General features: G+C 32.0%; 3 protein-coding genes across 4 annotated transcripts; 2 read left to right on the forward strand and 1 right to left on the reverse strand.

The window, feature by feature from the left end:
- The first annotated feature begins 2,311 nt into the window (after positions 1 to 2,311).
- LOC109066461 (diamine acetyltransferase 1-like) lies at positions 2,312 to 7,222 on the forward strand. The gene is made up of 6 exons (XM_019083479.2): positions 2,312 to 2,646; positions 2,964 to 3,015; positions 3,104 to 3,187; positions 5,325 to 5,426; positions 5,511 to 5,551; positions 6,636 to 7,222. The coding sequence occupies exons 1-6, from the start codon at positions 2,581 to 2,583 to the stop codon at positions 6,804 to 6,806; spliced, it is 516 nt and encodes a 171-aa protein (XP_018939024.1). The 5' UTR covers positions 2,312 to 2,580; the 3' UTR covers positions 6,807 to 7,222.
- A 4,547-nt stretch (positions 7,223 to 11,769) lies between these two features.
- Positions 11,770 to 14,374, forward strand: LOC109101040 (diamine acetyltransferase 1-like). The gene is made up of 6 exons (XM_042757295.1): positions 11,770 to 12,015; positions 12,147 to 12,198; positions 12,316 to 12,399; positions 12,600 to 12,701; positions 13,461 to 13,501; positions 14,078 to 14,374. The coding sequence occupies exons 1-6, from the start codon at positions 11,950 to 11,952 to the stop codon at positions 14,243 to 14,245; spliced, it is 513 nt and encodes a 170-aa protein (XP_042613229.1). The 5' UTR covers positions 11,770 to 11,949; the 3' UTR covers positions 14,246 to 14,374.
- An 858-nt stretch (positions 14,375 to 15,232) lies between these two features.
- On the reverse strand, positions 15,233 to 27,654 carry LOC109081534 (MICOS complex subunit MIC26-like). 2 transcript variants are annotated; one of them, XM_042757292.1, is made up of 9 exons: positions 27,546 to 27,654; positions 25,708 to 25,782; positions 24,380 to 24,499; positions 19,421 to 19,475; positions 19,226 to 19,321; positions 18,014 to 18,105; positions 16,372 to 16,458; positions 16,105 to 16,191; positions 15,233 to 15,460 (listed from the first exon to the last, which is right to left on the reverse strand). In XM_042757292.1, exons 1-8 carry the CDS (start codon positions 27,552 to 27,554, stop codon positions 16,150 to 16,152), a joined length of 576 nt encoding a protein of 191 aa, XP_042613226.1. In that variant the 5' UTR covers positions 27,555 to 27,654; the 3' UTR covers positions 15,233 to 15,460; positions 16,105 to 16,149. The 2 variants fall into 2 exon arrangements, with proteins under 2 accessions (XP_042613226.1, XP_042613225.1); XM_042757291.1 differs by having other exon boundaries at positions 16,150 to 16,191; positions 27,546 to 27,653.
- Positions 27,655 to 27,966: the final 312 nt, after the last annotated feature.

Here is a 27,966-nt window from a genome sequence, read left to right on the forward strand (position 1 = left end):
GTTTTAAAAAATTATTAGCAATGGAAATTCATTGGTCAGAGACGTGAGGATCCTGAATCTGCAAACAAGCAGACAGTATGTGAACACGAGAGGGCGATGTAGAATCAGCTTTTATAGCACAACCCCAACAAAACAGGTGTTTTTCCGAAATTAAATGTGTAGAAATTCAGCAGTGTGATGCTTTGCAGCTGCTGTCATTGCAAGACATTCAAACTGTGTTGAGACTACATGAGCGTGAACAGGAAACATTGCACTGTTTTTAAGGAAAGGCCTGTATTACTGCAAACATAACAGTGCCACGCTGTTAAAGACTAGATAAGACTGTTTCCTGACCCCGTCCCGGACAGATGGTAAGGCCAAAGTGCAAACGTATGAACTGCTAGACAATAATGTTATGCATGCGGGACTGTTGATTCAACTATTACAACTATTTGATTCTTTAAGAATAGAATATTAGAATCTGAAAAAAAAAAAAATAGATATTTTTGCCTCAGAATTTGCATCAGTTGACAATTTATTGCACTGCTGAAACTTAATATAGAAATAGGACAAAGGGGGCAGTTTCTTTTGTTTTGCATATGCGGTGGAAACGTTTGCTCCCCAGAGAGCTGGTTTTACTGTAATACTCTGTGTTTGTGTGTGCAGCAAAGGTCAGTCACATGTTTGGGTCAAAGGTGTGGTGCGAAAACTCTGGAAAGTTTTCCATGAAAATGCTGTCGGTGTCATGTAAAAAAAAAAATGGACAAATCAGTATTTAAAGTCACTCAGTGCAGGATATTCTATTGTGATATTAGCTGTATTAATACATTAATATGTCATCCAGTTGCACGTGCAAATAGGTTTCCATCATCTGGACCCTAGTTATTTTAAACATCTTTTTTTGTCTGAAGTATATATTTGAGCTTGAACACTTGATCAACCTGAACTGTCATAATTACTAATAAAGATGAGAAAATCAGAAATATCCAGAGGCTGTGCTGTATTTTGACTTTTGTCCTGCATTTTTGCCGTAACTGTAATTTCCATCAAACCAACCGTAAGTTGAGTTGTGTTGATGATACACAAAAGCACCTCGTGGCAAAATACAACACACACAAACTCAGGGCAAAACAGTGAACCTCCTCATGCATGCTGGCCCTCACATACAAACTTGACAGAATGCCGTTTTTGTGGGGTGGGGGGGGGTTGTTTGTTTGTTTTAATGGTTTTTGCAGGTTTCCTTCGATCCTCAGGGATGCATTCATATTCAAGACACATTTTTGGTTGTAAAATCGTGATGCTTAAACCTTGGATTTGTGAACTCTGGAAAAATGTTTTCCAAATGATTTACATTTATGCATTTAGCAGACACTTTTATCCAACATTCAGGTTAACATTTTATTTACCTAACATGTGTTCAATCGAACCCACAACCTTTGTGCTACTAACACAATGCTCCACCACTGAGCCACAGGAACCTGGAAATGATGATTTTCTTTTTATTGCTTTTATAACTATTTGATTATTAATTTTATTTTTATATTATGCAATTTATTTATTATATGCTTTTTATTAATACTATTATTTATATTATTTACATTTAGTATATTTTATTGCTATTTTTTATATTATTTAATTAAATTTATAATATTTATAATTTTTTTGACTGATATTTGTCTATTTTGTGATTTTTGTGGTCAGATTACTTGTTTAAAATTACAAATATGCACATGACTCTAGTTTTGACTTTTTTTTACTTTTATAACTTACTTATACAATTAATTTATATTTACATATTTTTCTATTGAATATTATTTTATTTTTTTCAGTTTTCATTTTATATGTTATATGTTTTTTAAATTTATTTAATTTTATTATTTTATTTATAATTTGTATTACTTTTATTGACTGCTATTTGAACATTTGGTGATTTATTATTTTTTTTGTGATATTGTGTAAAATGAGTGTTTATTTTAGTGCACATTTGTATTTTTCTGTAATTAAAGTGTATTTTTATATGTATGTATATGTCAGCATTATGTCAGCCAATCTGCTCTGTGTACAAATTTTTAAATATAGGCGTATATGCATTACAGAAATAATATAATTGTCAAATATGAAATCTCCATCTGTGCAATTGCATCACCCACAGTCTGTTAGATTGCATTAGCAAATTCAAAGGTCTGCTTTATTTGGTAAATCAGGATGCTTATGTACAGGACATGATTTGCGGTTTGAAAATGAAGAAAATAAACGAGTGATGATCTTTCCAGAATGATAAACATTAACCCATGTTGCTGCTTTGAGTGCACAAACAGGCCACTTTTTTTCATCAAGGGCCTCATGCACAGCAGGTTTTTCTGGGAGTGGCCTGAAGGTTTCTGCCCCTCCTGAGCATCAATAAAAGGAGGAAGCGTCGCAGCTCTGAGCTCAGCGGACGCTTCAGCACACCAGCCACTGGATGCCTTTCCAAGCAGAAGAAAGCAGATCTGAGGCTTGCAGCTGAGGGTAAACCTCTGAGAAGCGGATGAAGAAACAAATCTTACTACGTTTCACATACAGAGGACTAGTCAGCAAAGGAAAAAAGAGCAAAAGAAGAAAATGGCCAATTTTATATTACGGAAAGCCGAGCCCAAGGACGTGTCTGACATACTGCGACTCATAAAGGTATGAAATTCAGTTTTAAACCAGATTGATGCTATTTTAAAGCTGTGTAGCTACACTGCAAAAATAATTTTCCAAAGTTATAAGTAAAGACTATTGAAGTGGTTAGTTTTTTCTTTATTAAATGTTTATATTTATTTGTTGAAATTGTGAAATTTACTAGCAATTTATGAGTGAAATTTGTTTCTACACCAATATTATTTATGTTTTTTTTCTTTTTTGACCTTAAATGTTGTGATGATGAGATCTGAAGAGTTACAGTATAGTTAGTAATCCTAACTTTATCATTTTCAAACCTGAATATGCATGTTTTGTGTTAGGAATTGGCAAAATTTGAGGAAATGGAAGATCAAGTTATTCTCACTGAGAAAGGTAAGTACATTTAGAGGCAAATGCAAAGATGTTTTCAGAGTTTGTAGCTTGTGTTTTGACTCTTCTGACTGCTCTTTGGCTGGTGTAGATCTGCTGGAGGACGGGTTTGGAGATCATCCGTTCTATCACTGTATCTTGGCTGAAGTGCCCAAACAGCAGCAGAGCGCCGACGGTAAGTTTGTGTTTCAATGCACATTATGTCATGCTGTTCTGCTTTTTTCCATATCAGGTTGAAGCGAGCACATCAGGAGTGTGTAAATTCCCACTGACACTTGTGTTACAAAGCGTGCTTCTGTGCATAATGACGAATAATGACGGTAACACTTTACATTGCAGTGCGCATGTTACGCATACAAGAAACATGACGTGCATGTAGTTCATTAGTGTCAGTTCATCCAAAAATGAGATTTTAGGAATAATATATAACTATACACTGCCAAAAATTATATTCTTCCTCAGTGTTTTTCCTGCTTCTTCTTAAATCAAGATACAGATATACTTGGCTTGAGAAGCAAAATTGCTTAAGATGTTAGATATTAAGTCTTGTTTTCTGAAAAATGTCTGAAAAATTAAGTGGCTTGATGCTTAAAACAAGAAAAAATATCTGACAAAAGGGTTGGAAAAAAAATTTAATTTAGAGGAAAAACTAGTTTAATTTTCTGACCTTGTTAGCAGACATTTTTTGCTATTTTAAACATATAGTCACTTCATTTTGAGACTTTTTTCAGAAAACAGGACTTATCTTAAGTCATTTTGCTTCTCAGGTAAATTTAAGAATGTTTCAATATTTGTACCGGAAAAGAAGACAAAAATACTGAATTGGAAAATCAACTTAAATTTTGGTCTGTTCATACTCTGTGGCTTCAAAAAAAACTTCATGCTGGGGTTTTTGTCCTGTTTGTTGCTTTTGAAAATTTGGTTGTTGTCTAATACTTATAACTAGGGATGGGAATTGCAAGGAATGAACGATTCCATGAATTAATCTTTTAGAATTTTGGGGTAGAACAAATGGTTGGAAAACAATTCTAATTGCCATGACAACAGCAACGTTTATTTTACAAAAACATCTTTGGCAAGTCACGGAAGTCTTAGTATGTTCCCAAACCTACTCTGCCTCACTGCAAAAAATCATTTTCATACTTAGTATTTTTGTCTTGTTTTCCAGTACAGATATTTAAACATTCTTAAATCGAGATGTTTACTTGAGAAGCAAAATGACATAAGAAATTAAGAAAATGCATCAGTAACATTAAATAAAAATATATATTGTTTTTTTTATATATATATATAAAAATGTATATAAATTTTATTATTTTTTATATGTTGTATTATATAAATATATTATTTTTATAATATTATTACATTTAAATTAAATTTAAATTATTTAATTTTTTTCTTGTTTTAAGCATGTTCACTTTATATATATATATATATATATATATATATATATATATATATATATATATATATATATATGTATAAAATATTTTTATATACATAAAAATATACAATAAAATAAATAAACATTAATTTTATATAATATTTTACTTCTCACATAAATGTATCTTATTTGGATATTTGTACTGGAAAATGAGGCAAAATTGCTAAGTAAGAAAATATTAGGGATGTACGATATATCGGCCATCATATCGGTATCGGACGGACGATAAATGCTAATTTCTTCTATTATCGGTATTGGTTTGATAAGAACATTTTTCCGATATCTTAAAGGTGATAAATAATAAATTACATCCTTAAGAAACACTTGACCTGAGACAACTTGTTTACATGATTTATGCATTATTTTATTTATTTGTAAGACTTTTTATGATGAAATTTGGTAATGGGAGAGTAAAACTATTTTTAAAATGTACACTGTTCAAACCTGGCTGCTTATGTTGAAGTGTTTGGGATGATGAGACCTTTTTTTGTAATCAGGCTCTCAAAAAGTATCTAAAAATTTGGATAAAGATTTATCGGCCAACATATTGTCTTTCAAATAAAGAAAATGATCGGTTATCGTATCGGCCAAAATGTTTATATCGGTGCATCCCCTAGAAAATATTTTTGCATTGTGGTATAAACATTCAAATCAACAGAATAAATGTGAAAAGAAAGAGTGAAATGATGGATTCATCGAAATCCATCATCGGTTGTGATGCCGATAATCCCAGCTGAAATTCTTTTCAACAAATTTAAGCAAATTGCAAACCAACAGCATTTGTCTTCATGCAAACTCTGACTTATCTATGATTTAGAAATGCTTTTCTCTTGCTGGAAACAATAGAGTGATTGAACTGTGTTTCCAGGTCATGTGATCATTGGCTTTGCCATGTATTATTTCACCTATGACCCCTGGATTGGGAAACTGCTCTATTTGGAGGACTTCTACGTCATGAAAGAGTTTCGGGGTATGAATGTGACCTTATACATTTGAGATATCACATATTATGAGACACTGTCATGTAACACATTTTTCCTTCTATTAAAATTAGGTTTTGGAATTGGGTCTGAAATCCTGAAGAAACTGAGTCAGGTAAGTTTAAACTTCTTTTATATAACACCAAAAGGATCAATAACATATTTTTCTATGGCCAGTGTGAAAAAGAAGTGCGCATAATTGTAATGAATGTGCAATTGTAGTATACAATCATATCAGTGTATTTTTAAAAACTAAAAATAAGGTAATATGTAAAAAAAAAAAAAAAAAAAAAATGGAATATTAATGGAATAAAATCCTACTTAAGTGTACTTTAAGAGACACTTTCATTACTATGTTTCTTAACACACTTAAGTACACTTTTAAGAAGTGCATTCTGTAATGATGTTTTACTTCAAAGTGCATTTTAAATCATGTTTTAATCAACTTTTGTCATGCTTTAAAAAAGTACACTTTTATTGATGTGTTGACTAACATACTACAGCACATATAAAGTACTTGATTATCATTTTAACTGTAGTGTTTTATTTAACATTACATTGAAAGTTAATATATTTTAAATGTACTAAATTTCAACATCATCGTTACTATATGAAATTTCAAATATCCTTAAAAACATGTCATTCAAGTTTCAACAGAAATCACATTAAAGTATATTTTACTTAACCATAAACATAAAGATGTACTACTTAGTCCTACGATGTAATATAAACTTATTGAATTGCAAATAACATGCAGTTGTCTGAAAACATCACATTGAGTTTTCACTTAAGTATGTATGTTTTAAAGAATATACCCTGTAAAAAAAATCTAAATTGTAAATAAAACAAAGATTAGTGGAGTAAATTTGACAAGAAAATACTATTTCAGTCTTTCTCTTTAAAATTTTCAAAATTAATTCAATGTGTTACTCGCAGTTACTTTCTTTGAAATTTACAAGCAATTTCTGAGTGAAAATTGTTTCTGCACCAGCTTTTATTTCTGTTTAATTTTTTATTTTTTTTTAAGTATGCTGAAGTGTACTTCTTTTTCACAAGGGTACCAAAGCTCAAAGTATACAATACTAGTTAATCATTAGTCTCAGGTTAATGATCTAACATTACAGCACCTCTAATCTTCTTCCTGGCAGTTTATATTGTACTCAGTCAGTTTTCTCCAATCATTTCCTGGTTTTCTGCAGACGGCGGTCAGGACTCGATGCAGCAGCATGCACTTCATCGTGGCGGAGTGGAACAAGTCCTCCATTGAGTTCTACAAGCGGCGTGGAGCGTCTGATCTCTCGCTGGAGGAAGGGTGGAGGCTCTTCAAGATCGACAAGCAGAACCTGCTCAAGATGACCGATGAGGAGTGAACCAGATGTCAGGAGATTGTTGCAGTCTATGATTGACCCTCTGGTGCTGGTGTCCACTAAAGTGGACAGATCTTCAAAAGTCATTTTGAAGCATTCAGGGTGTGATGTTACATCCAAAACCTTTAATTCTCACCCATAATTACATATGACTGTCATTGAGTTTATCACTACTACCTTTAGATGTGTAATTCTCTCTACATAATTTTGAAAGATTATTTTCTTGTTTTGAAGTAAAAAGATACATTAAGATATTTTCTTTTCTTTTGTGATTTAATAATTCATGAATCAGAGTCTTTCTGCCTGTCATGCACTGTACTGATGTTAATATAGACGTGGCATATTCACTTCTTCTGTATATTTCAATCTTAAATTATACTGAATTTTGTTTTTAAATAAAATGTTTAAAATAGAATTTATTTCATTTTTGTTATGAGATCTGATGTTTTCCCATTTTATACTTGGCAACAAAATGATTCTACTAAGGTGAAAACTCAAAGATTTGAACGCAAACACTTCTGATTAGGCATTGCGTTCAAGAAATCAACAGACATGTCTGTGATTGTATACACTGTTCAACGCTGCAAAAACACTTTGTAAATAGAAACCTGACCCTGCGTGCCAATGTTCATACTATCCATCCTAAATAATATGTGAGATTAGAATAAATGTGTCCCAAAGCAGAGTACGCCAGAAGTCCCTGGATGGTCTATTATTTCAGGTCGATTTTTGAAGTGTGTATCCGTGCACACTCTAACAGCTAATAATGCCCACAATCCATTGTGCTTCAGCAAAGGATTTGGTTCAGAACTGCAAACACAAATAAAAAGCGTTAAAAAAAAATACAAACATGCCGGATGTGTGCAACTGACGGTTGAGTAGAGAGGTTTAGATAAACTGGTTTCAGTTACTAATAATCAGCTTTTACCCCGGTGAAAAAAATATTTATTTAATGTTATCTGTGTTATATTTCATCTGCATGTAATGTAAAATTCTATAAACATCTGTTTGGTCGTTAAATTTTAAATGCATCATCATGCAGAAAATATGAGCAGAGTTCTCCACAACTTTTACAAACTTTTGAACTGAAATGTGCGTTGGCAGTGTGTTCACAACCACCCTATAATGATAAAATCCACACAGTGTTTTTTTTTTTAAATCTTCTAAAATCTTTACCCCTTTCTCAAATCGAGCCGATCTCAGTTGCCTGTCTTTGTGACGTGACACAGATCTGTTCTTGACGGTAAAAAGGTGTTGTTTTACACTACCATTGAGAAATTTTAACCAAACTCTGTTATAGACTTTTCATTAAGACCCTAAAGAATCATATCAACTTGTGGACAATGGGCATCCTATTTAATGTTGTCCTGCAAGCATTGCTCAGTGCAGCTGTATTACAGTAAGTTGTTTGTTAATGTGTGAAGTGGGAGTTCAATGCTCTCTGAAGGATTCCTGAGACATTATAGGGTCAGAGCCAAACTGAATGAGAATTACATGCTTATTCCTAAAGGCCTGTCCATTATTGCATGTGCTGCTCCTGCGATTGTTCTGTTTAACTAAACACTGTAATTAAACTCAGAGATGGTTTATCTTAGACACTCATCAATGTGTGATGAGGTTCCTCTTTCTTGAATGTTTCAGTTGTACATTTGTACTAGATACTAGATTAAAGGAAATAAAGCTGTGAAAATAATAATAATGCCTTCCTGCCCGGGGACCTCCGAGACATCTGCACGCCTTTAGTTGTTTATTAAAACTTTTTCAATAGGTCTATACCTTATTTTCCAGATATAAGAAAAAAGCGTAAGTGCTTTTGTTGGGTTGAGGGTGATGGAAATGACTCCGTATTCATGTCCTCAGAGGAAACCTCCTGTAAGTCTCTCAGACAAGAGTTCCAGCTGAGAGCGGATGTGAATGAGTCAGTGCTGGTTATATCCCATTCAAAAATACAGTCCGAAACTGGAACCAGATAAACACTAGAGACTGTGCTGAGATAACGGCTGCCGTACATGTTCAGAGACAGTAGTTTGTAGTTTCTTAACCCTGTGAAGCCTGACATATCAAATGATAGACTGAAAAATTAAGGGAATTTAAAAATATTTTTTGTATATATGTTTACCTGTATGTTTTATGTCATATTAATTAATACATCAGGCTTTTATGACTCATATAGAATGATATAGTGAGAATAAGGAGGAAAAAACACCTCAATTTTAATTAAAATGCCTTAACTGAGCAAAAGTATGCAATTTGTTGCAGATGCTGATATTTATATGATGAAATTCCGATGCTTGTAATTTAAATCAATGAGATCTTTACAACATTATAGCAGATACTTACTTAAAATGATATAAATATCAGTCATCACTCTATATATCTGCCAATAATATGTAGTAAGATGATATTTAAGTGCTTAGTTTTGATGATCAATGCAATGCACGATGATGATTGAAAGATGAATGCCTGATGATCATATTAGATACTCACATTTTTTCTAAAAACTATGTATTGTTAATCAAGTAAACCTAATATTATTCTTAAGTTATTTAAGGTTACTCTGCATTTGAAATGTCTATAATCGCACACAGAGCAATGATGCATGATATTTGCCTCTGCAAATCACTATCTAATAATGACATCGATCTATATAAGGCTGTGTTTATCAAAAGCCGCTGATCCAAAGTAGATCTGTTTCATATTTTTTAAAAGTGTGAAGTGAAAGTCGTGACATTTGTCAAGTATGGTAACCCATACTCGAAATTGGTGCTCTGCATTTAACCCATCCAAGTGCACACACACAGCAGTGAGAAGTGAACACACCGTGAAGACACACCCGGAGCAGTGGGCAGCTATATATCCAGCGCCCGGGGAGCAACTGGGGGTTCAGTGCCTTGCTCAAGGGCATTTCAGCCATGGGTATTGAGGGTGGAAGAGAGCACTGTTCATTCACTCCCTCCCACCTACAACTCCTGCCAGCACCGAGACTCCAACCTGCGACCTTCGGGTTACAAGTCCAATTCTCTAACCATTAGGCCACAGCTGCCCAATTTCTAAGGAGACGCACTGACAAAAATAGCAACAGCTTCTCCAAATCAAAAAACAAAGCCTCATCGGCACCTTTGTTTAAATGCAAGTGAAAAACAATGGAATATTATTTTAATATATTCACCCATAAATGCATTAGCCTTTGAAGTCTATAATATTTGTAACAATTTCCTCTTGCTCAATTCCTGTGAGTGAACCGACAGCATTTGATCTCAAATTCTGTGGTCATTTTTGCTGATGATTTAGTCTGCACACTACTGTAAGTTTGCGACTAAATGAAAACTAAATGGTTTTTTTTTTTTTTTAGTGTATTCATTTATGTGTTATAAAATCTAGCTTAAAATCACATGCAATTAAAATGAAGTTGGAGGTAAAAAGGCATGATATTGGTTATCTAGAGATTATACAGCAGAACAACCATTTGTCAACGACCATAATGAGCAAAGCATGAAAACATCATTACTAACAGAACACAGGCCTGTTTTCACACAGATGTTTGCACGGTTATGTTGTGCAAAATGTGAAATATGCAGTTCCTGTCTTGGCTTGAGGTTATGACACCTTATGAGCTGTAACAGGAAGTATTTCTCTTTGCACTGTAGTCAAATAACTTTCTTGTTTTTGTTTGAGAATAACTTCCAGTGTTCAGGTCCCTATAAAAAAAGTATTATGGTGGTATAATAATAGTAGTTGCGTCCCAAATGACTTCAACCATCTACCGTATGAACTATACAAGGTTATTTTGTCATCCGACATCAGCGTCTGACAGATTTTCTGGTTATTTAACTGCATCATTCGGACATCTGAAGTGCACTTTTTTGACTTTTCAGTGCAAACACACTCATAGCCTAAAATATTTATACTAAAAAAAACCCAGCATAGAATAGAGAACAAGAACATAAACCGGAACAAACCTAGCATGTGACGATGCTGTTGTATTCTGATATGGTACCACATACCACACCGAAAATCTAGGATTAAACTTCAATTTAAACCAATTTGAAATATTTTAAATAAAAGGTTAAAACATTAAATTAAGAAATATAGGAATGTTTATTGTGCTCCACAACATGGTCATCAGATTTTCATGCCAGTTCTCCATTTAACTTTTAGTTCAAATAGTTGTGCTAACAGTCAAACTATGTTATAATTTAAAATATTTATCTTTAAAAGCAATTAACTTAGAATTAATTAATCTGTCTACTGAAAATACTGTAATTGATTTGTAATAAATTGTATTATGAATGAAAATATAAATATATAATTAATATTAGTTGGGTGTATATATATATATATATATGTGTGTGTGTGTGTGTGTGTGTGTTATAATAAATAAATATTTTCACATGTAAACATTGTCACATTATTTACTTGCATAATAAAAAATGTTATAGTAATTATTTATTCATATATATGTATATGTATATCTATTAGTTGTGTGTGTGTGTGTGTGTGTGTGTGTGTGTGTGTTATATGTGTGTTTTAATAATAATTATTTTTTCATGATTATACTATTTATTCATTTAATAGTTATTTTACTTGTATTTATTTATTTATATTACAATTAATTAATTAACACAATCAATTACAATATTTTGTTAGAAGTTACATTTTTCACTCAAATTCTGTTAACAGTGGAATTAAAATTTATACTTAATACTAAATTAATAAATTGCATTATAAATCTAGCTACACACACACATACACACACACACAGTTTATTCATTTTAATTACTCGATTATAATACTTTGTTAGCAGTTGTTTGTGTTTTCTCAAGTGCCAAAACAAGAGTCAGCTAAAACAAGTCTGAAATATAAAAGGACAGAACCAGTGTCTCATTTTGGCTCGAACTGGTCACGTGCGTCAGGGTTAGTCAGTGCTTCCGGTTGCTGACGTCATCGCTCCGTCTATAAATACCGCTGGAACTCGGTGTTCTTTCGAAAGCGCTCACAGCGGCTTCATGTGATTCCTCGCTGAAGGGTGAGAAACCCGGACTTTCTGCTGAGGGTAGCCCCCTTAGAACCGAATGAAGAAACAAATCTTACTACTTTTCACATACCGAGGACTAGTAAGAAAAGGGAAGAAGAGTAAAAGAAGAAAATGGCCAATTTTATATTGCGGAAAGCCGAGCCCAAGGACGTGTCAGACATACTGCGACTCATAAAGGTACAAACACTACGGCGCATGCGCCATTTCTTTTCTTTTCTTTCCTTTTTTTTCTATCATTATAAATGTTTATAGAAAATTTTAACGTGTTGATGTTTGGTAAATAATTTACGATGTTGAATTAATTTTAGGAACTTGCAAAGTTTGAGGAAATGGAGGAACAGGTCGTCCTGACCGAGAAAGGTAGGCCTGCAGACCGTTATTCGCTCGTTATAGACAGACCTTATGATTTCCTTGTATAATGTATGAAGGTAACATATTACATGAATATTTGATGATGATGATTTGTTTATTTTTCAGAGCTGCTCGAGGATGGTTTCGGAGATCATCCGTTTTATCACTGCGTCGTCGCTGAAGTACCGAAAGATAAACAGTCCGTTGAAGGCAAGCCAAAAACATTAATGACCTGTTTATATCACGGATACAATATTGATACAGTTGAGCTTCGATTTATGACGGAATTGTTACAGTTTATCGTTCTGCGTCATGCGTTCGATGTGACGTCATAGCCGCTGTATCAGAGCGCGGATGTTTTCCTCTCGAGTTTCTCTTCTCTTTAACTAATTTTATGATTTCCACTTCAGGTTATACAGTGGTTGGCTTTGCTATGTACTATTTCACCTATGACCCTTGGATTGGGAAGCTGCTTTATCTGGAGGACTTCTATGTGATGAAGGAGTTCAGAGGTATGAAGTTATCACTGCTGGAAAAAAAGAAAAGAAAGAAAGTGGAGGAGTACTATAGATATACATATATAATTAGTTAATACATTAAAATAAAATAAAAATATTATTATTTATTTATATAATAAATAAATTATTTAATTAAATTATTTATTTAAATAAATAAATTATTTAATTAAATAAATAATTATTTAATTAAATAAAAATATTTAATGAATTATTATTTAGTTTAATTATTATTATTATTATTTATTATTATTATTATTATTATTATTAATGGTTTTTAATTATATTAACTAATTATATGTATGCATTATTAAATATTTGTTTATAAAATTTTTTTAGTAATTATTACTAAAATTCATAGATTTTTGTTTTCATTTGTTTAATAATAATAATAATAATAATAATAATAATAATAATAATGATTACTATTATAATATAATTTTTTACATATACTGCTTCTACTTATTCATTTTATAAGAATAAAAATGTGTGTATATATATATATGTGTGTGTGTGTGTGTGTGTGTGTGTGTGTGTGTGTGTGTGTGTGTGTGTGTGTGTGTGTTTGTATGTATGTATGTATATATGTATGTGTATATATAATGTTAATTTGTATACTTATAAATTATAACTATAATTTATTATTATTTTATTCTTATATAAGAATAATAATAATAGTAATAGTAAATAATAATAGTAATAATAACTTTCATTTATTAATAATAATTTATTTATTTATTTTTTGCTTCCTTTCAGGTTATGGGATTGGATCTGAAATCCTGAAGAGGCTGAGTGAGGTACTTATAATTCATTACAACCTAAAAACAAAACATGCCCTAGATATTAAAAATAATTTGAAGTAAAAGTTTTCTGTTGTAAGCGTGGTTTCCCTACAGTGGTTAAGACTGATGGATTGCCAAATGACTAATGAAACATTAACAGCAGGATGGTTTAAAACATGTACCTTTCTTGTCCATCACCATCGCCACTTATATCAACGATGGAAATAAATGCAGTTAGAATCGCAAAATGTGTGGGAGAACGTTGCTATTGTGTGCCTGTTGTATTGCAATAGGTAGTGCTTCAATACACATTTATAATTGAAATGGTTTAATAACACTATTTTCTTATGGTTACACTTGAATTGGTCACAAAATAGATGGATCATGAAACATATACAGATAAATGTACCCAGAACGTATGTAAAATGTTACCAGAGAGCGAAAGATAGAAGAAGAGAGATCGCCAGCCTAGAAAAGAGACTGAGCAACAGTTACAATCTTCTTTTATCACGTCCTTGACCATGTGACTAAAAAGTAAATCTGAGGAAAATGACAAGTACTTGATTGCTTTTGTCTCTGTCATTGGCTGCAACGGCAGTGAAGGCTCGATGCAGCGGCATGCACTTCATTGTGGCCGAGTGGAACACGTCATCCATTGAGTTCTACAAGCGGCGCGGAGCGGCTGATCTCTCGCACGAGGAGGGATGGCGTCTGTACGAGATTGACAAGCGCAACCTGCTCAAGATGACATCCAAGTAGACGCCGGTGCAGAAGGAGACGTTCAAACAGAGGAGGATTATGAGCAAAACTATTGTTTTCAGCCTTTTTGATTACACATGTATTGTAATGTATTATTTAATAAATAAAGCTTCTACTTTGAGAAAGAGACTGTTGGTTCAGTATGTTAACTCTTGCTGTCCTCTATAAAAGAAACACTCTTATGTTTTGGTTCATTAACCTCAGGGTTTTCCCGATTCCAAATACACATGAATTTTGATTGCATTTTGACTTTAGGCTTCCTTCCATTCAGTATGGAAAATGATACTTTCTTCTCACCAGTAGGACAATGACATCATAATTTCAGGAAATATTTGAATCGCGTGACGCTGTTTGGAAACGAGCAGATTTCTAAATCTAGACTAAACTAGTTCAGAGATTGCTGCAGTTTTTTTTTTTTTTTTTTGTGCTTGCATAGGAAGAGGAAGTTCAGATTGACAAACAGTGCTGACATTAACATGCTATCCCCAAATGTGACCCTGGAGCACAAAACCAGTTTTAAGTCGCTGGGGTTTATTTTCAGCAATAGCCAAAAATACATTGTATGGGTCAAAACTATAGATTTTTCTTTTATGCCAAAAATCATTCGTATATTAAGTAAAGATCATGTTCCATGAATATATTTAGTAAATTTCCTACTGTAAATATATTAAAATGTAATTTTTGCTTAGTAATATGCATTGTTAAGAACTTCATTTGGACAACTTTAAAGGTGATTTTCTCAGTATTTAGATTTTTTTTTTCATTCTCGGATTCCAGATTTTCAAATAGTTGAATCTCTGCCAAATATTGTCCGATCTTAACAAACCACACATCAATGGAAATGTATAAAACAGTAATGTATAAATCTCAATTTCGCAAAAATGGACCCTTATGACTGGTTTTGTGCTCCAGGGTCACAAATCAAGTTAACCTTTCCTCTTAACTTTGTAGAATTATTTAATTTCAGTCATAAATCACACCACCACCACATTTTATATAACATTGATTTTGGTTCACCAATGTATTTTTAATACAATCTCAGTAGTTTGTTTACAAGTTCAGAACTTCACAGTAAGACCACTAACTCCTGTCTGATGATTGACAGATGAAAGGGGAAGTGGTTAGTGCAAAAGAAGGGTCATGAAGATGAGCGAAGGGTGGAGATCCTGTACCACATCCTCACTGTCAGAGAAACAACCTGAGGTTATGATGAACCTGTAAACAAACGTGAGGACTTCTGAGAAAACAAACATGTCTGAATGTCATTGTGGCATTTTAAATAAAATATATTTGAGATTATATGTTTGAAATATATTTAATATATATTTTAAAATAGTTTTTTTTTTAATTTAACAATCTAATGTAAATAAAGATTTACAGTAAAACAAACTAAAGCAAAAACAAAAAGGGGATTGTGTTTGTTATGCATTGCCGTAAATCATTTATTTTCACTCTCTCAGCAGACACATTTCTTTCAGCTTGAACTGCATTGCTTTTCAGCAGTGCTTAATGCATGATATTAAAATTTCTGAATGGCAAAATATTAAATTAAGTAGCATTTATTTTAAATAAAGATTTCAACAAAACAGCTAAACCATTGAATGTGTTTGTTATTGGATGATGTTGCTAGTTAATGTGATTCTCTACATCTGTGTGAACTTGAGGAGAACTGACTTCATCCACAAAAAAATATCTGACAAATGCTAAAATGACTCAAAAAAGTGCATTTTAGTGTACCGAAAAAGGTAATCTGGCAATTGTAAAGCCATCTAACAGGTTTTAGTGAAAAAAGGAAATCTTAGTGCAATGCAAACAGAGTTGGGAAAGGATTTGATGTGTTGTTTGTACATTGTGTGCACCTGTGCTGTGTCTCCGTGCTGTTTATGATCTTTGATATTTTGTACCTAAGCTTTGGTCTCCCCGCTGGAACTCTTTTCTGCTCGATCCTAATAAAACACAAAACAAAAAGTGCTCAGGCTGTTTCCAGACCCAATATTTGCAGTGTTCAAATGCTATCTGTAGGTCAAACGGTAGAGGCTGTGGGTTTGATTCCTAGGAAATGCAAAGAATGTAAACTTTGAATGCAATGTAAATGCAAAAGTCTGTGTGAGAAGAGCCAAACTCACTTTCTTTGAGGCAGGTTTGCCTTTGATGAGTTTCTCCACAGCAACATAAGCCTGAAGTGCCAAGTCATATACTGTGTCTCCTGTGTTCTGTGTTGTGGGAAGATTATAAAGGTCACTTCAATCAAACAGGATACACACATTTTAGAAGTAGATGAATTTTTAATGCTGAATGCTTTCGTGTTATTGGTGGGCTACACAACTGCTTATAGCATTTGGAAATTTGGACTTAAATGTGATGCATTGCCAGTATAAATAATATTTTAATTTGCTGCTTAATGTGTTTTAGCAGTGCATAATCATCCTGTTCATAATCTTATGAAAAGGATGAGCTAAACTCACAATATATGCAATTTTTCATGCAGCTATATAAGTCTGAAAAAAGTCTAAATATTTTTTTTAATGTTTTTTAAGAGTGTTTTTAATGCACTTTTATTTATACTTTATTTATTTTTTTAGTGTGTGTGTGTGTGCGTATATACATATATATATTAGGTAAAAAAAAACAACTATATAATATTTTCTGAAACTGTAACATAATTAAGTGCATTCCTTCTTAAACAACAATAATAATAAAAATCATAATAATAAAATATAAAATATTTGTCACTGGGTATGTAAACTTTTCCCTTTAAATTGACCCCACTTATTTTTTCTTCCTGTTTTAAGCATAAACTCACTTTATTTTGATACAATGTTTCAGAAAAAATACTTAATAGATCATTTAATATCCAGCTCTCTTACAACCCTAAAAAGCATAAGTGGTTTGGAGGGATGGATGGATACCATATATGCGATTTCACTTAAGTAAATGTGTCTTTATTTAAGAATGTTTAGATATTTCTACTGGAAAACAACAAATATTGAGGAAGAACGTCACTTTGTGCTGTATGGGAATAAGATACTGTATCTGAATGTAGAAAAGATGCAGAAATGAATAGCGATTTCACTGTTTCATATGATTTGTCTCTAACTACATGCCCACACAGCGTTGATAATAAACATCGTCACTCAAAATGAATGACTTCAATCACTGAAAAACACTGTATAAGAGAATGTACTCTTTAGTGCGGACCTGAGTCTGGTTCTTTGTGGGGTTTCTTTTTAATGCCAACACATGGGCAACAATATATTTTCTATTATAATAATGGAAATCCTCAATTTAGAAGTCATTTACAAACTGGCCTATGATTTAGCTTAACCTTGACTCCTTGAAACCAAGTGTGAAATCAACCTAATTTTGGGCAGTTTTGCTCTTTAATCAGTGACCCTGCTGATCTTTCAGGACATTTCCATCAGCATATCTGACAGGATGGGGACGTGCAGCGCTGAAGCGGCCCTCTAGAGAGATTTTGATCTGAGAGCGCTGGTTTGTGTGTTGATGTGTGTTGACAGGGTTTGAGCAGGACGCGTGTGAGGCGAGAGATAGCCACTGCAAAGTCTATATTGGTTAGAATCAAAACAGACAAACGGCTGATACTAGACAAAGCGTTGATGCAGCTTCTCTTTGTGTCCTTGGGTGTCATTAGCAATGTGTTTCATCTGCTGTTTTTAACTGATGGAAAGTTACAGATCGTAACTTCGCCTTTGAGGCCCGATAACATCTCACAACCCTACAGCCAATAAACATGTAAGACACTCCTACCTTTGCGACGGTCAAGACCTCTTGAGGATAATACATGGACGCAGCTACAGCCATTAGACCAGTCGGGTAGATCACTTTCTTCAGTCTGGAGCCTAGAAATGATAAAATAACCCTAAAAATGACTCAAAAGTTTGATTCGAAAGTTTTATTTTCAGTAGGACACATTAAATTGATCAAAAGTGACAGTAAAGACATTTGTTACAAATAGTTCCATTTCAAATAAACGCTGTACTTTTGAACTTTCTAGTCAACAAAGATTCCTGAAAACAAAAATGTATCTCCGTTTCCACAAAAATATCATGCAGCAAAACTGTTTTCAGCATTGATAATAATCAGAAATGTTTCTTGAGCAGCAAATCAGCATATTACAATGATTTCTGAAGATCATGTGACACTGAAGACTGGATTAATGATGAAGGAAATTTTATGTGTTAATGATGGTGATAATTTAAGTTTTGTGTTATATTAATATATTACATTTTGCGATATATTCAAATAGGAAACAGCAATTTTAAATGGTTATAATATTTTACAATTTTACTGTGTGTTTGGTCAAATAAATGCAGCTTTGGTGAGCTGATGAGACTTCTTTCAAAAACATTAAAAAATCTTACTGACCCTGAAATTTTTAATGGTAGTGTATCTGATATCAGTGTGTGCAATAAAGCAAATAAATAGTATTAAAAAACTTATCTATTATCTATCTATATATTAGACTTTTGATATTTTTGTCTCATTTTCCACCAAAAATTTTGATAGATTTTTAAATCAAGATACATTTACTATAGAAGGAAAAGAGCTTAAGATATTAAGTCTTGTTTTCACAAAAAGTATCTGCCAATATCAGCCATATATAAAATATCTGCCAGTGAGGTCAGAAAAATAATCTTGTTTTCCCTTTGAATTAAGTTTCATTTTCCAACCCCACTGACAGATATATATATATATATATATATATATTTATATATATATTTTTTTTTTTTTTTTTTTTTTATTTAAGCATAAATTCCCTTAATTATTAAGTTTTCACAAAACAAGTCTTAATATCTTAAGTAATTTTGCATCTCGACTAAATGTCTTTCATATATTTGATGTTTAGATATTGAAAGTAAAAATCGAGACAGAGTTATTGAGAAAGAAAATATTTTTGCAGTGTATTTAGTTTCTTTAATAAAATGCAGACTCCAGTGCTATCAGTAAAGCTTTCACTACCTCTTCCGAGGAAAAGGCCCAGGATCCCGGCAAGTCCGATGACTCCGGCTCTGGGGTAAAACTCAGGCGGAGGGTTCTTCAAGTAGACATAACTGTCTAGATGACAGTGCAAAGATTTAACTTTCATTTTATTGAAAAAGTACCATAAGAAGGCATGTTTCATTCGCGTTTGTGTGTAAGCGAGTGTTTGCTTACTCTGCCCGAACTGTACAGTGCTGTCAACCTTGGGCTTCACCGTCCCATACACGCCCTGAGATACAATACAAAACAACGAATGTTACTCTTTACAATGTTACTTTCTGAATCTAACTTTATATGAATCACTGGAGAATGTGTGACTGGGAAACATGACGCTTTCTTGAAACCAAAGCAGCAAGTTTCATTTCTTTAAGGAAGTAAATAACACACTGCATAGTTCTTTGTATGGAAAAGACCAGAAATGTATGTGATTCATAAGGGTCTAGATTGACATGAAGGGCAGAAAATCTCATGTTTTGGCTGAACTATTTCTCTGAACCTTCTGTGAACTTCTGCAGAGACCAAAGGTTTATTAGTGTACTTTATAGCATAAGGTTTTTTGATATTTGATGAATGCACCTCTTTGGCAAATCTTTATCAGTAGCCATAAACCCATAATGCATGACACACAGAGATATAACTGTCTATATCTCGGCAATCAGATAGTCTGCAATATGTGACATAAGATAGAATACAATATATCTGACATAAAGCAGAATCTGAAGAATATGCAAAAAGTGAAGCACCTGAGCAAACTTAGGACACCTAATAAATACAAATTATATAACATATATATTAACATTTATATATATATTTGGATTATATATATATATATATATGGAAAATGATTATATAATCATAAAAATAGGAGAAAAATCCACATAAATATCTGGAGATTTCACGTTTGTTATTGAATACCAGTTGTTTATATAATATATATATATATATATATATATATATATATATATATATATAATATATATTATAAAAAAATAATGACTAAAATAAATGTTGAATAACTGAAATAAGTACTAAAATTGAAAGAAATAATTATGAATATAGCTAAATTTTATATATATATATATATATATAATATATATATATATATATATATATATATACACACACATTCACAAATTATTTATGAAACATATTAAACTTAAATACAATCAATACAAATAATACAAAAATGACAAAAGCACAACAACGTAAAATGAAAATATAAATAATTAAAAATATTAATTAATACTATAATAGTTCAGACATAATACTAAAATAACGCTGTGCTCGTTTATTAAATATTGTCTAATTGCAATATGTTTTAAGCAAATCACATGAATGTTTCACCTGCATTTCTCCCACATTACCATGTTTAAAGATTAAATGTGTGATTTCTGTGACTTTAGTCTCACCAAATGGGATTGCAATAACATTGACTGTTTCAAACACTACTTCTGTATGCAAATGTTCAGACTCACACCATGTATAATGCAGAGCTTGACATATTTCATGGCATTCTGCAGAATTTCGCTTCTTGATTTTTATTTTGAAGGCTGTGTTCTGCTTTCAGATGTGGGTCAGTGTGTCCTGCCTCCTCATGTGGGTTATGTCAAATAAAGAGCTGTGGGACAGTGTGACACTTTATCAGCTGCTGTAAAGTGTTGACATGCTCTCTGTCATTATGATATTGCATGAGATCATTTTTCCACTTTGTGTTGTTGTTGGACACTCTCTTTGTTCAGACACACTGTGCCATCACAGGTCTTTCTGGACAGATTCATGCATGTAAAAAAAAAATAAAAAATCTCTCAAAAGAATATTATTTGTTGAACATTGAGTAAAACATCAGTGTTGTTATTGTTAACAAACTATTAAAACTAAAATGAATAAAGATTCTATTTATAAAAAAAACCTATGAAATATAAATATTAGATAAACTTAAATAAAAAATAGAAATGTTGCTGAAATTAAAATAAATTACTAAAACAAAAACTGGAATCATAAAAAATTAAAACTTAATAGAAATATATTTTTTAAAACAAAACAGATTTTTTTTAATTAAAAACAAAATACAGAAATATAAAACTAATTTAAAAATGATTAAATACTATAATAGTGTATAAATAATACTAAAATAAGAAAAAGGCTCTAGATAAAAAAAAAACAGACATTTTCATGTCAAAACATCAGTGTTTCTAACTTCAGACCTTAAAAATCCTATTCGTAAAAATATTTATGAAATATAAATATTAGATAAAATTAAATTTGAAAAAAAAAAAAGAAGAAAGTTAGAGATGTTTCTGGAATAACATAAGTTGATATTTTAAAATGACTCAAACTAAAACTGGAATAAGAATAAATTAAAGCTAAATAGAAATATTCAAATAAAGTACTAAAATAAAAAAATAAGAAAAAAATACTAAAACTAAAATAAACTAAAAACATAAAACTATTTAAAACATTATTAAAATACTATAAACTATAGTATTACCATTATATATAAATAATGCTAAAATAAGTAAAAAAAAAAAAAATGAGATATAGACAAAAAAACAAAAAACAAAAAAACAACAACAACAAAAAAAAACCCATAATAATTCTGGGTTCTTTACCTCAGCGGTTCTTATTTCAGACCCAGGTTATACATTGCACATACAATGGCAACTCAGACTGGAACAAAAATGTCCCTAAAATCAAAACTTTTGAAAACTAATGTAAATGCATGACTTAAAATGATCCCGACACAGCAGCACTGACTGGAACGAGACTTTGTCTGACTTCAGTTTGATGATAGTAACACACTTTCCTTTTAAAGACAAATGTAAGGCATCTACAGCAGAAATCTGTTCTATACACGAGCAAACACAATGACTACTGTATGTTTGGAACTGAATACTGACAATTACATGGAATCTATAGGCTTTATGCCACAACAAACATTCCAATCAGAATTACGCTTCATTCTTGTCACATGACCTCATCACACGGCATGATGGGTTATTTTGTATGCAGTATGCTATTCCGAACATGGCCAGATGTGCGAGAGCGGCAGAGAGCAGCGTGGGTAATGATGATGTGTGCCTGTGCGCTGGCCGTTTGCTGGACCGGATCAGACCAGGGCCAGACGGCACACTTAGATGAAGAGGAACCAAATCATCACTGAACGTCACATGATTATAATCACAAGAGTCATGGATTACAGGAAAGAGCTGCATTCCATAAAGCCTTTTATGTGCAATGCATTATAAAGATATTCATAATGTACATTGTAATGCATTATGTTTTTCCGAAAATAATTGTAACCAAAATGCATTATGATATTTGAAGGTTTCTTTTAATGCATTATACTTGCTAAAGGTGTAACAATGAATAGATAAGTATTATAATGCACTATAACTGATCATACAATGCATTATAAGCTCCATTACAATGCATAATGAATGCATTAAAACTATTTTTATATTGCATGTTATATATAAACGCTTTAAGTGAAACGTTACTGAAAATTTAGAATTTTGTAAAAACAAACAAAAATCATGTTTACAGTAATGTATGTGGAGGAAATTTGATTTTTATTTGAAATATTATTATTATTATTTGCTTAACTCTACTAAAGAGTGTTCTTTTCTTCTCTAAATGCCTCATCTGTATGTTTGAGTATTTCACGAGCCGAGAGAGAACAGGACATTTTTTCTAGTGTGAGAGCCAAGTGTGAGACAGAAAATGTTATTTCAGCTTCTCAGAAAATGATTTGCATTAAATATTTAGAAACGGATGTAAGGGACATGGTTGGATACCTTAAATGGACGCACATGATGAATATGCATTATGATTGGATGAGATACAAGCATCCTGATTTGATTAGGGCATAAATATTGAGTCAAAGTGTTCTCCTCTTTGTCGCAGTCTACAGCCAACCCTGAATGACTGCATGAACGTGAAAATAAATCTTCAAAAGACATATGCGCTTATTACAAGAACAGCTTCTATTGTTGTTAAAACCCTTTTTCTTCATGTAAAGTGAACGTTACTGGATTCACATTACTGCACACATGATTACGGCTTGTTTTTACAAACTGAGAGATTATTTATTATTCTTTCTGTGGTTATCAACAGCACGTCGCAGATGCTGTACTGTTTTTCTTCTTCCTTTTTTAAAGGTTTGTCCAGCTCTGTGTTTGATGACTTTTAAAGAGAAATGTACAAGAAAAGAAGAGAATAAAACTTTGCAAATGCGAAAAAACACAATCAAATCTTATAGAATGCAGCTCTAATTCAGACACCATGGAAATATAAAATTTGGAAATGTTAAAGTAGTAGGCTGGACCGAATTATTAGTCAATCAGATTAAATTCTGTTTTTCTTTTTTTGATCAACTAATATTAAATTTATTTGTTATTTTGTGTTGTTTAGTTTGTCATAATATGTCTGAATATGTATTTATTCAAAATTTAAAAAAAAATAAAAAATAATAATATATAATTTTTTAGTGTTTGTTAGTGTTGGTGAGTTACGTACGCAGCGCAAAAGGTTGTGGGTTCGATTCCCAGGGAACACATGTTAGCCAAAAAAAATTAAAAATGTTAGCCTGAATTCACTGTAAGTCACTTTGGATAAAAGCATCTGCTAAACGCATGATTGTAGATGTAAATTTGTATGTAAAATTGTATTGTAAAATTTCTTGTATATTTTCTAGGACTAATTTGTTTTTGCATTGCGTCACTACATACTGTATACATTCAAAACAAAATATTAGAATAATGTTAGAATTAAATAATATTAAAAGGATTTGAAAACAACAACTATAATGATGATAATTTTTCTTATTTTGTGATGAAGCATGATTTTGTGAGATCGGCTGTTGTAAATGTTGTAATTATTCCAGTGAACCGAAGTGAGCTGTACATGACTGTAAAGTGAAAATAACGACTGAGATCATATTCTGTCCTGAAGTGAAGAGATGGAGAGTCAGAAAAGCCATGCAGAGCAACTTAGCCAACAAGCTGCATCTACTGCACGCTCATGCTGCTGATAAATGAGTTTAGCGCATTCATGAGCGTCCTGCACCCGTCGAGCTTGTTCAGAGTGAATCTGTGTGTGTGACGAGGTGTTGAGTTAAACTGCTCGGGTCTTTACCTGGCACCAGGTGGCGTACGGTTCTGCCAGCTTTCTCAGCGCGGCCACGCTCTCCTCCACCTGGCCTCTCTCAGGCTGCACACGCTGGATCTTCTGCGGCGGCGGCGTGTAGAGAGACAGCTGTGAAAGCATCGGTGTTACAGAGAGGAATCTCACATCTTTTCCTTAACGTTAAACTCTTGTTTGTAACAGTGTGTTCAGGTTCTGTTGAACACGTGCAGGTCAAACTGAACATAAACTCTTACAAAAATATCACTATTATTATAGGACTATTATGATTTGTTGCATTTTGACATTATTTTCAGGACAAATAAGCATCTTTTCTCTTATTACTCTTGATTTTACTTTAGATTTTTTTCTTATTTGTAATTCAGCTTTTGAGTTTAATGTTGAACCCTCATCTGTATGGCTTGACAGAATTATAGTCAATTAAATGTTATTTATTTACATATTTTTATTTTTTTCTATTCTAATAATATTATAACCCAGTATGAGTGTTAAAAAAGAATTTCGTCAAACTTTTCAAGAGCATGTCTGCATCACATCTCATCCCGAAATAATATTAATAATAATAATAAAAAAGAAAACGGAGAGAAATTGTATAGAATAATTTAGGTTGATCAATCAATCAATAAACAAACAAACAAATAAAGGTATTATATGATGTTTTGCATCTTGACATTATTTTCATGACAAATAAACAATTTTTTTATTTTATTTTTATTTTTTTAAATTGTCATTATTCTCAATGGTTTTCTTTTTTTTTTAAACAGAAATGTTGCTTTGGCAATTAAATGAAAATAAGTTTAAACTTTACTACTAAAATCAATAACACTGACAAATACAGCTAAATAGAATTTTTTATTTATTTATTTAAATCAAATGACAAACACAAAATTTCTAAAATTTAAACTTAAAACATAAAAATAAAAGCTAATTCAAAATACACTATAATACTATATTAATAATACTAAAATAGCACTAAGTGTAATAAAATCGTACAATGTCATAATTTGCCGTTTCAAGCATTTTTTCAGTATTCTAATCAAGTATGTTTTATATTTAAGCATATTTTTCCTGTTGCTGCACAAGACAAGATTATATTATTTATGAAATATGAAAAAGTTATGTGATATTATTGTAGGTTAATATTATTACCAAAATAATTAACCAATTTTTAAAATACTGAATTTTATAATTAGAGTATGAAATCAGTTAATACAATCATTATTCTCAGTGGTGATTCTCATTAAATTCGTCTTCATGTAAATGCATTGTTTTCTTCTCAGCTGATGTTAGGCTTCAGACGTGATGTGATCTGAGTTTACCTCATCCACACTCAGAGCTGTGCGGGGTTTGTCTTCATCAGCGGAGGCGCTGGCCGCCAGCACAACCCCTCCGACCTATCAGAGCAGCCGCAGCGCCGTCGCCATGGAAACAGAGAGCATGAATGAACCGGTCAGACAGAATCTCCTGACCCACAATCCCCCATATCTGTGCTCACTGTCAACACATGCTGAATGTTTCTAGTTTAATCAAGAATAACACACAGTGTATTTACTCAAACCGCTGTGTTGAGGACATTCAAGGTCCCTCAGTTTCTCTGCATGCAGTCGTAGAGGGACTTTATGAGTAACAGTGACATTATATCAGATCATGTTAAACACGGCCAGTGTTGAGGTCAAGACACACAAACGCTGTTTTGATCCTCTTTTTCTTGCCCTTTGCTTTTCGCACAACTCATCTCTACTTCTATTTGCGAAATGAGAAATCGATAACATTGCAATTCATACATTTTAAATATAAAGTTAAGATAGATAATTCTGTTAGATTCAGTCATGCAACAATTAGTGCCTATTGAACACTGTTTTTGATAATAGCTGAAGTATAAATATTAGATGAAAATCTTAAAACTAAAAAAATAAATCTGAAATGTACTAACATCACTAAAACTGAACATTAAAGCTTAATAGAAGTAATATAATAATAATTATTATTATTAATAATTAAAATATAAAATTGAAAATTTAAAATTTAAAAATAATAGTTTATATATAAGTAGGTACAAAACTAATAATAATAATAATAACAAACTAAAATAAAAAACTGCGAAGTGCACACACACAATAAAACCTAAGCAGTATTTTATGCTGCGGCGCCCGTGGAGTCAGTTGGGGGTTCGATGCCCTTGCCTCAAAAAGTCATAAAAACTGTACATGCCCTAATTTCCTGCCGGCCCATACTCGAACTCACACCCTTTCGATGTATAATATAATAAACAGATATAAATTATATAAGTGTATAATGTATATAAATAATAATAACAGAGCACTAAGTGTCATAACATTATTTTTCTTTGCTGTTTTAACATTTTCAGTAATCTAATCATCATGTATATTTTATATTTGGGCATATATTTATATTTTTTTTCTATTGCTGCACGAGTGTTGCCACCAGGAAAGATTATAATATATATATAAAAAAGTTATGAGATTATTTTAGGTCCATATTATCCCAGAAATATGAATACTGTTTTTTTAAATATTGTGGGTTTATATATATATATATATATTTTATATAAAAAAGTTATGAGATTTTTTTAGGTCCATATTATCCCAGATAAAACATTTTTTTAATAAAACATTGTTTTCAGTTTCTCTTAAGGATTTAATGTTTTTTTTTTTTTTTTTTTTTTTTTACTGTGGCCAAATAATAAAATAGCAGAAATTTATATAAAATGTAACGTTGGTATTATTCGATTTATAAACTTTGATTTCATCTGATATTTGCAGCACAGACAGTGACAAAGTCAATAAAAGCCAAAAGAGTTTGACTTCGCGCCGATTTATTTACATTTTTATACAATAAACTCAGTCTGTAGAATCAGAGTAGCCTAAAATCGTAGATAGAATAGCGGTATTAGGTTTATTTAAACAAGGAAAATAGTTTGTGTTGTATCTCTTCTGCAGTGTCCTTGTATTTCCTGTCCTCAAATGCCTCTTTAAGGCTCAGAAAATCTATAATAATCTTTATAACAACATCAGCCCAGCTGAACCCCTTGTACATGTTTATTAAAGACTGACCAGCGCGGGACTGTGCGCTTTATTCGTGTGTCAGCAGCAGACAAGAACACGAACTGAACACAACTGAAGTTACTAATGCTCACCTTGTACATGCTGCAGGCTTCTTCGCCTTCTTTCAGATTGAGCGGCTGCGATCAGACTTTCATCCAATGAGCGCCATCTACAGTTCTTCAAGCGCACTACACTCCCGTAAAATTTACTCTTTTTTTATTTAGCATACATTTAAAATATATTTTGGCCAGGTTTTTTTTTTTATTATTATTTATTTATTTTTTACATCAAGATCAAGAAGTTCTTCCAACAGTTACAGAGACTGAAGAGCATGATGAAAACTCATCCGAGTCTGAATGGGAGGAAGAGGTTGAGAAACTGAACATAGATGCTGTGGAAACACCTGCGTTCATTTAGATGGAAAAATAACATTTTGATTTTGTTTTCAGTAAACACAACAATCTAGTGCAATATTCTGAGTTATTTTAATTAAAAATTAAATTGTTACCTGTG

The sequence above is a fragment of the Cyprinus carpio genome, chromosome A5, assembly GCF_018340385.1.
Source record: "Cyprinus carpio isolate SPL01 chromosome A5, ASM1834038v1, whole genome shotgun sequence".
NCBI classification, from domain to species: domain Eukaryota; kingdom Metazoa; phylum Chordata; class Actinopteri; order Cypriniformes; family Cyprinidae; genus Cyprinus; species Cyprinus carpio.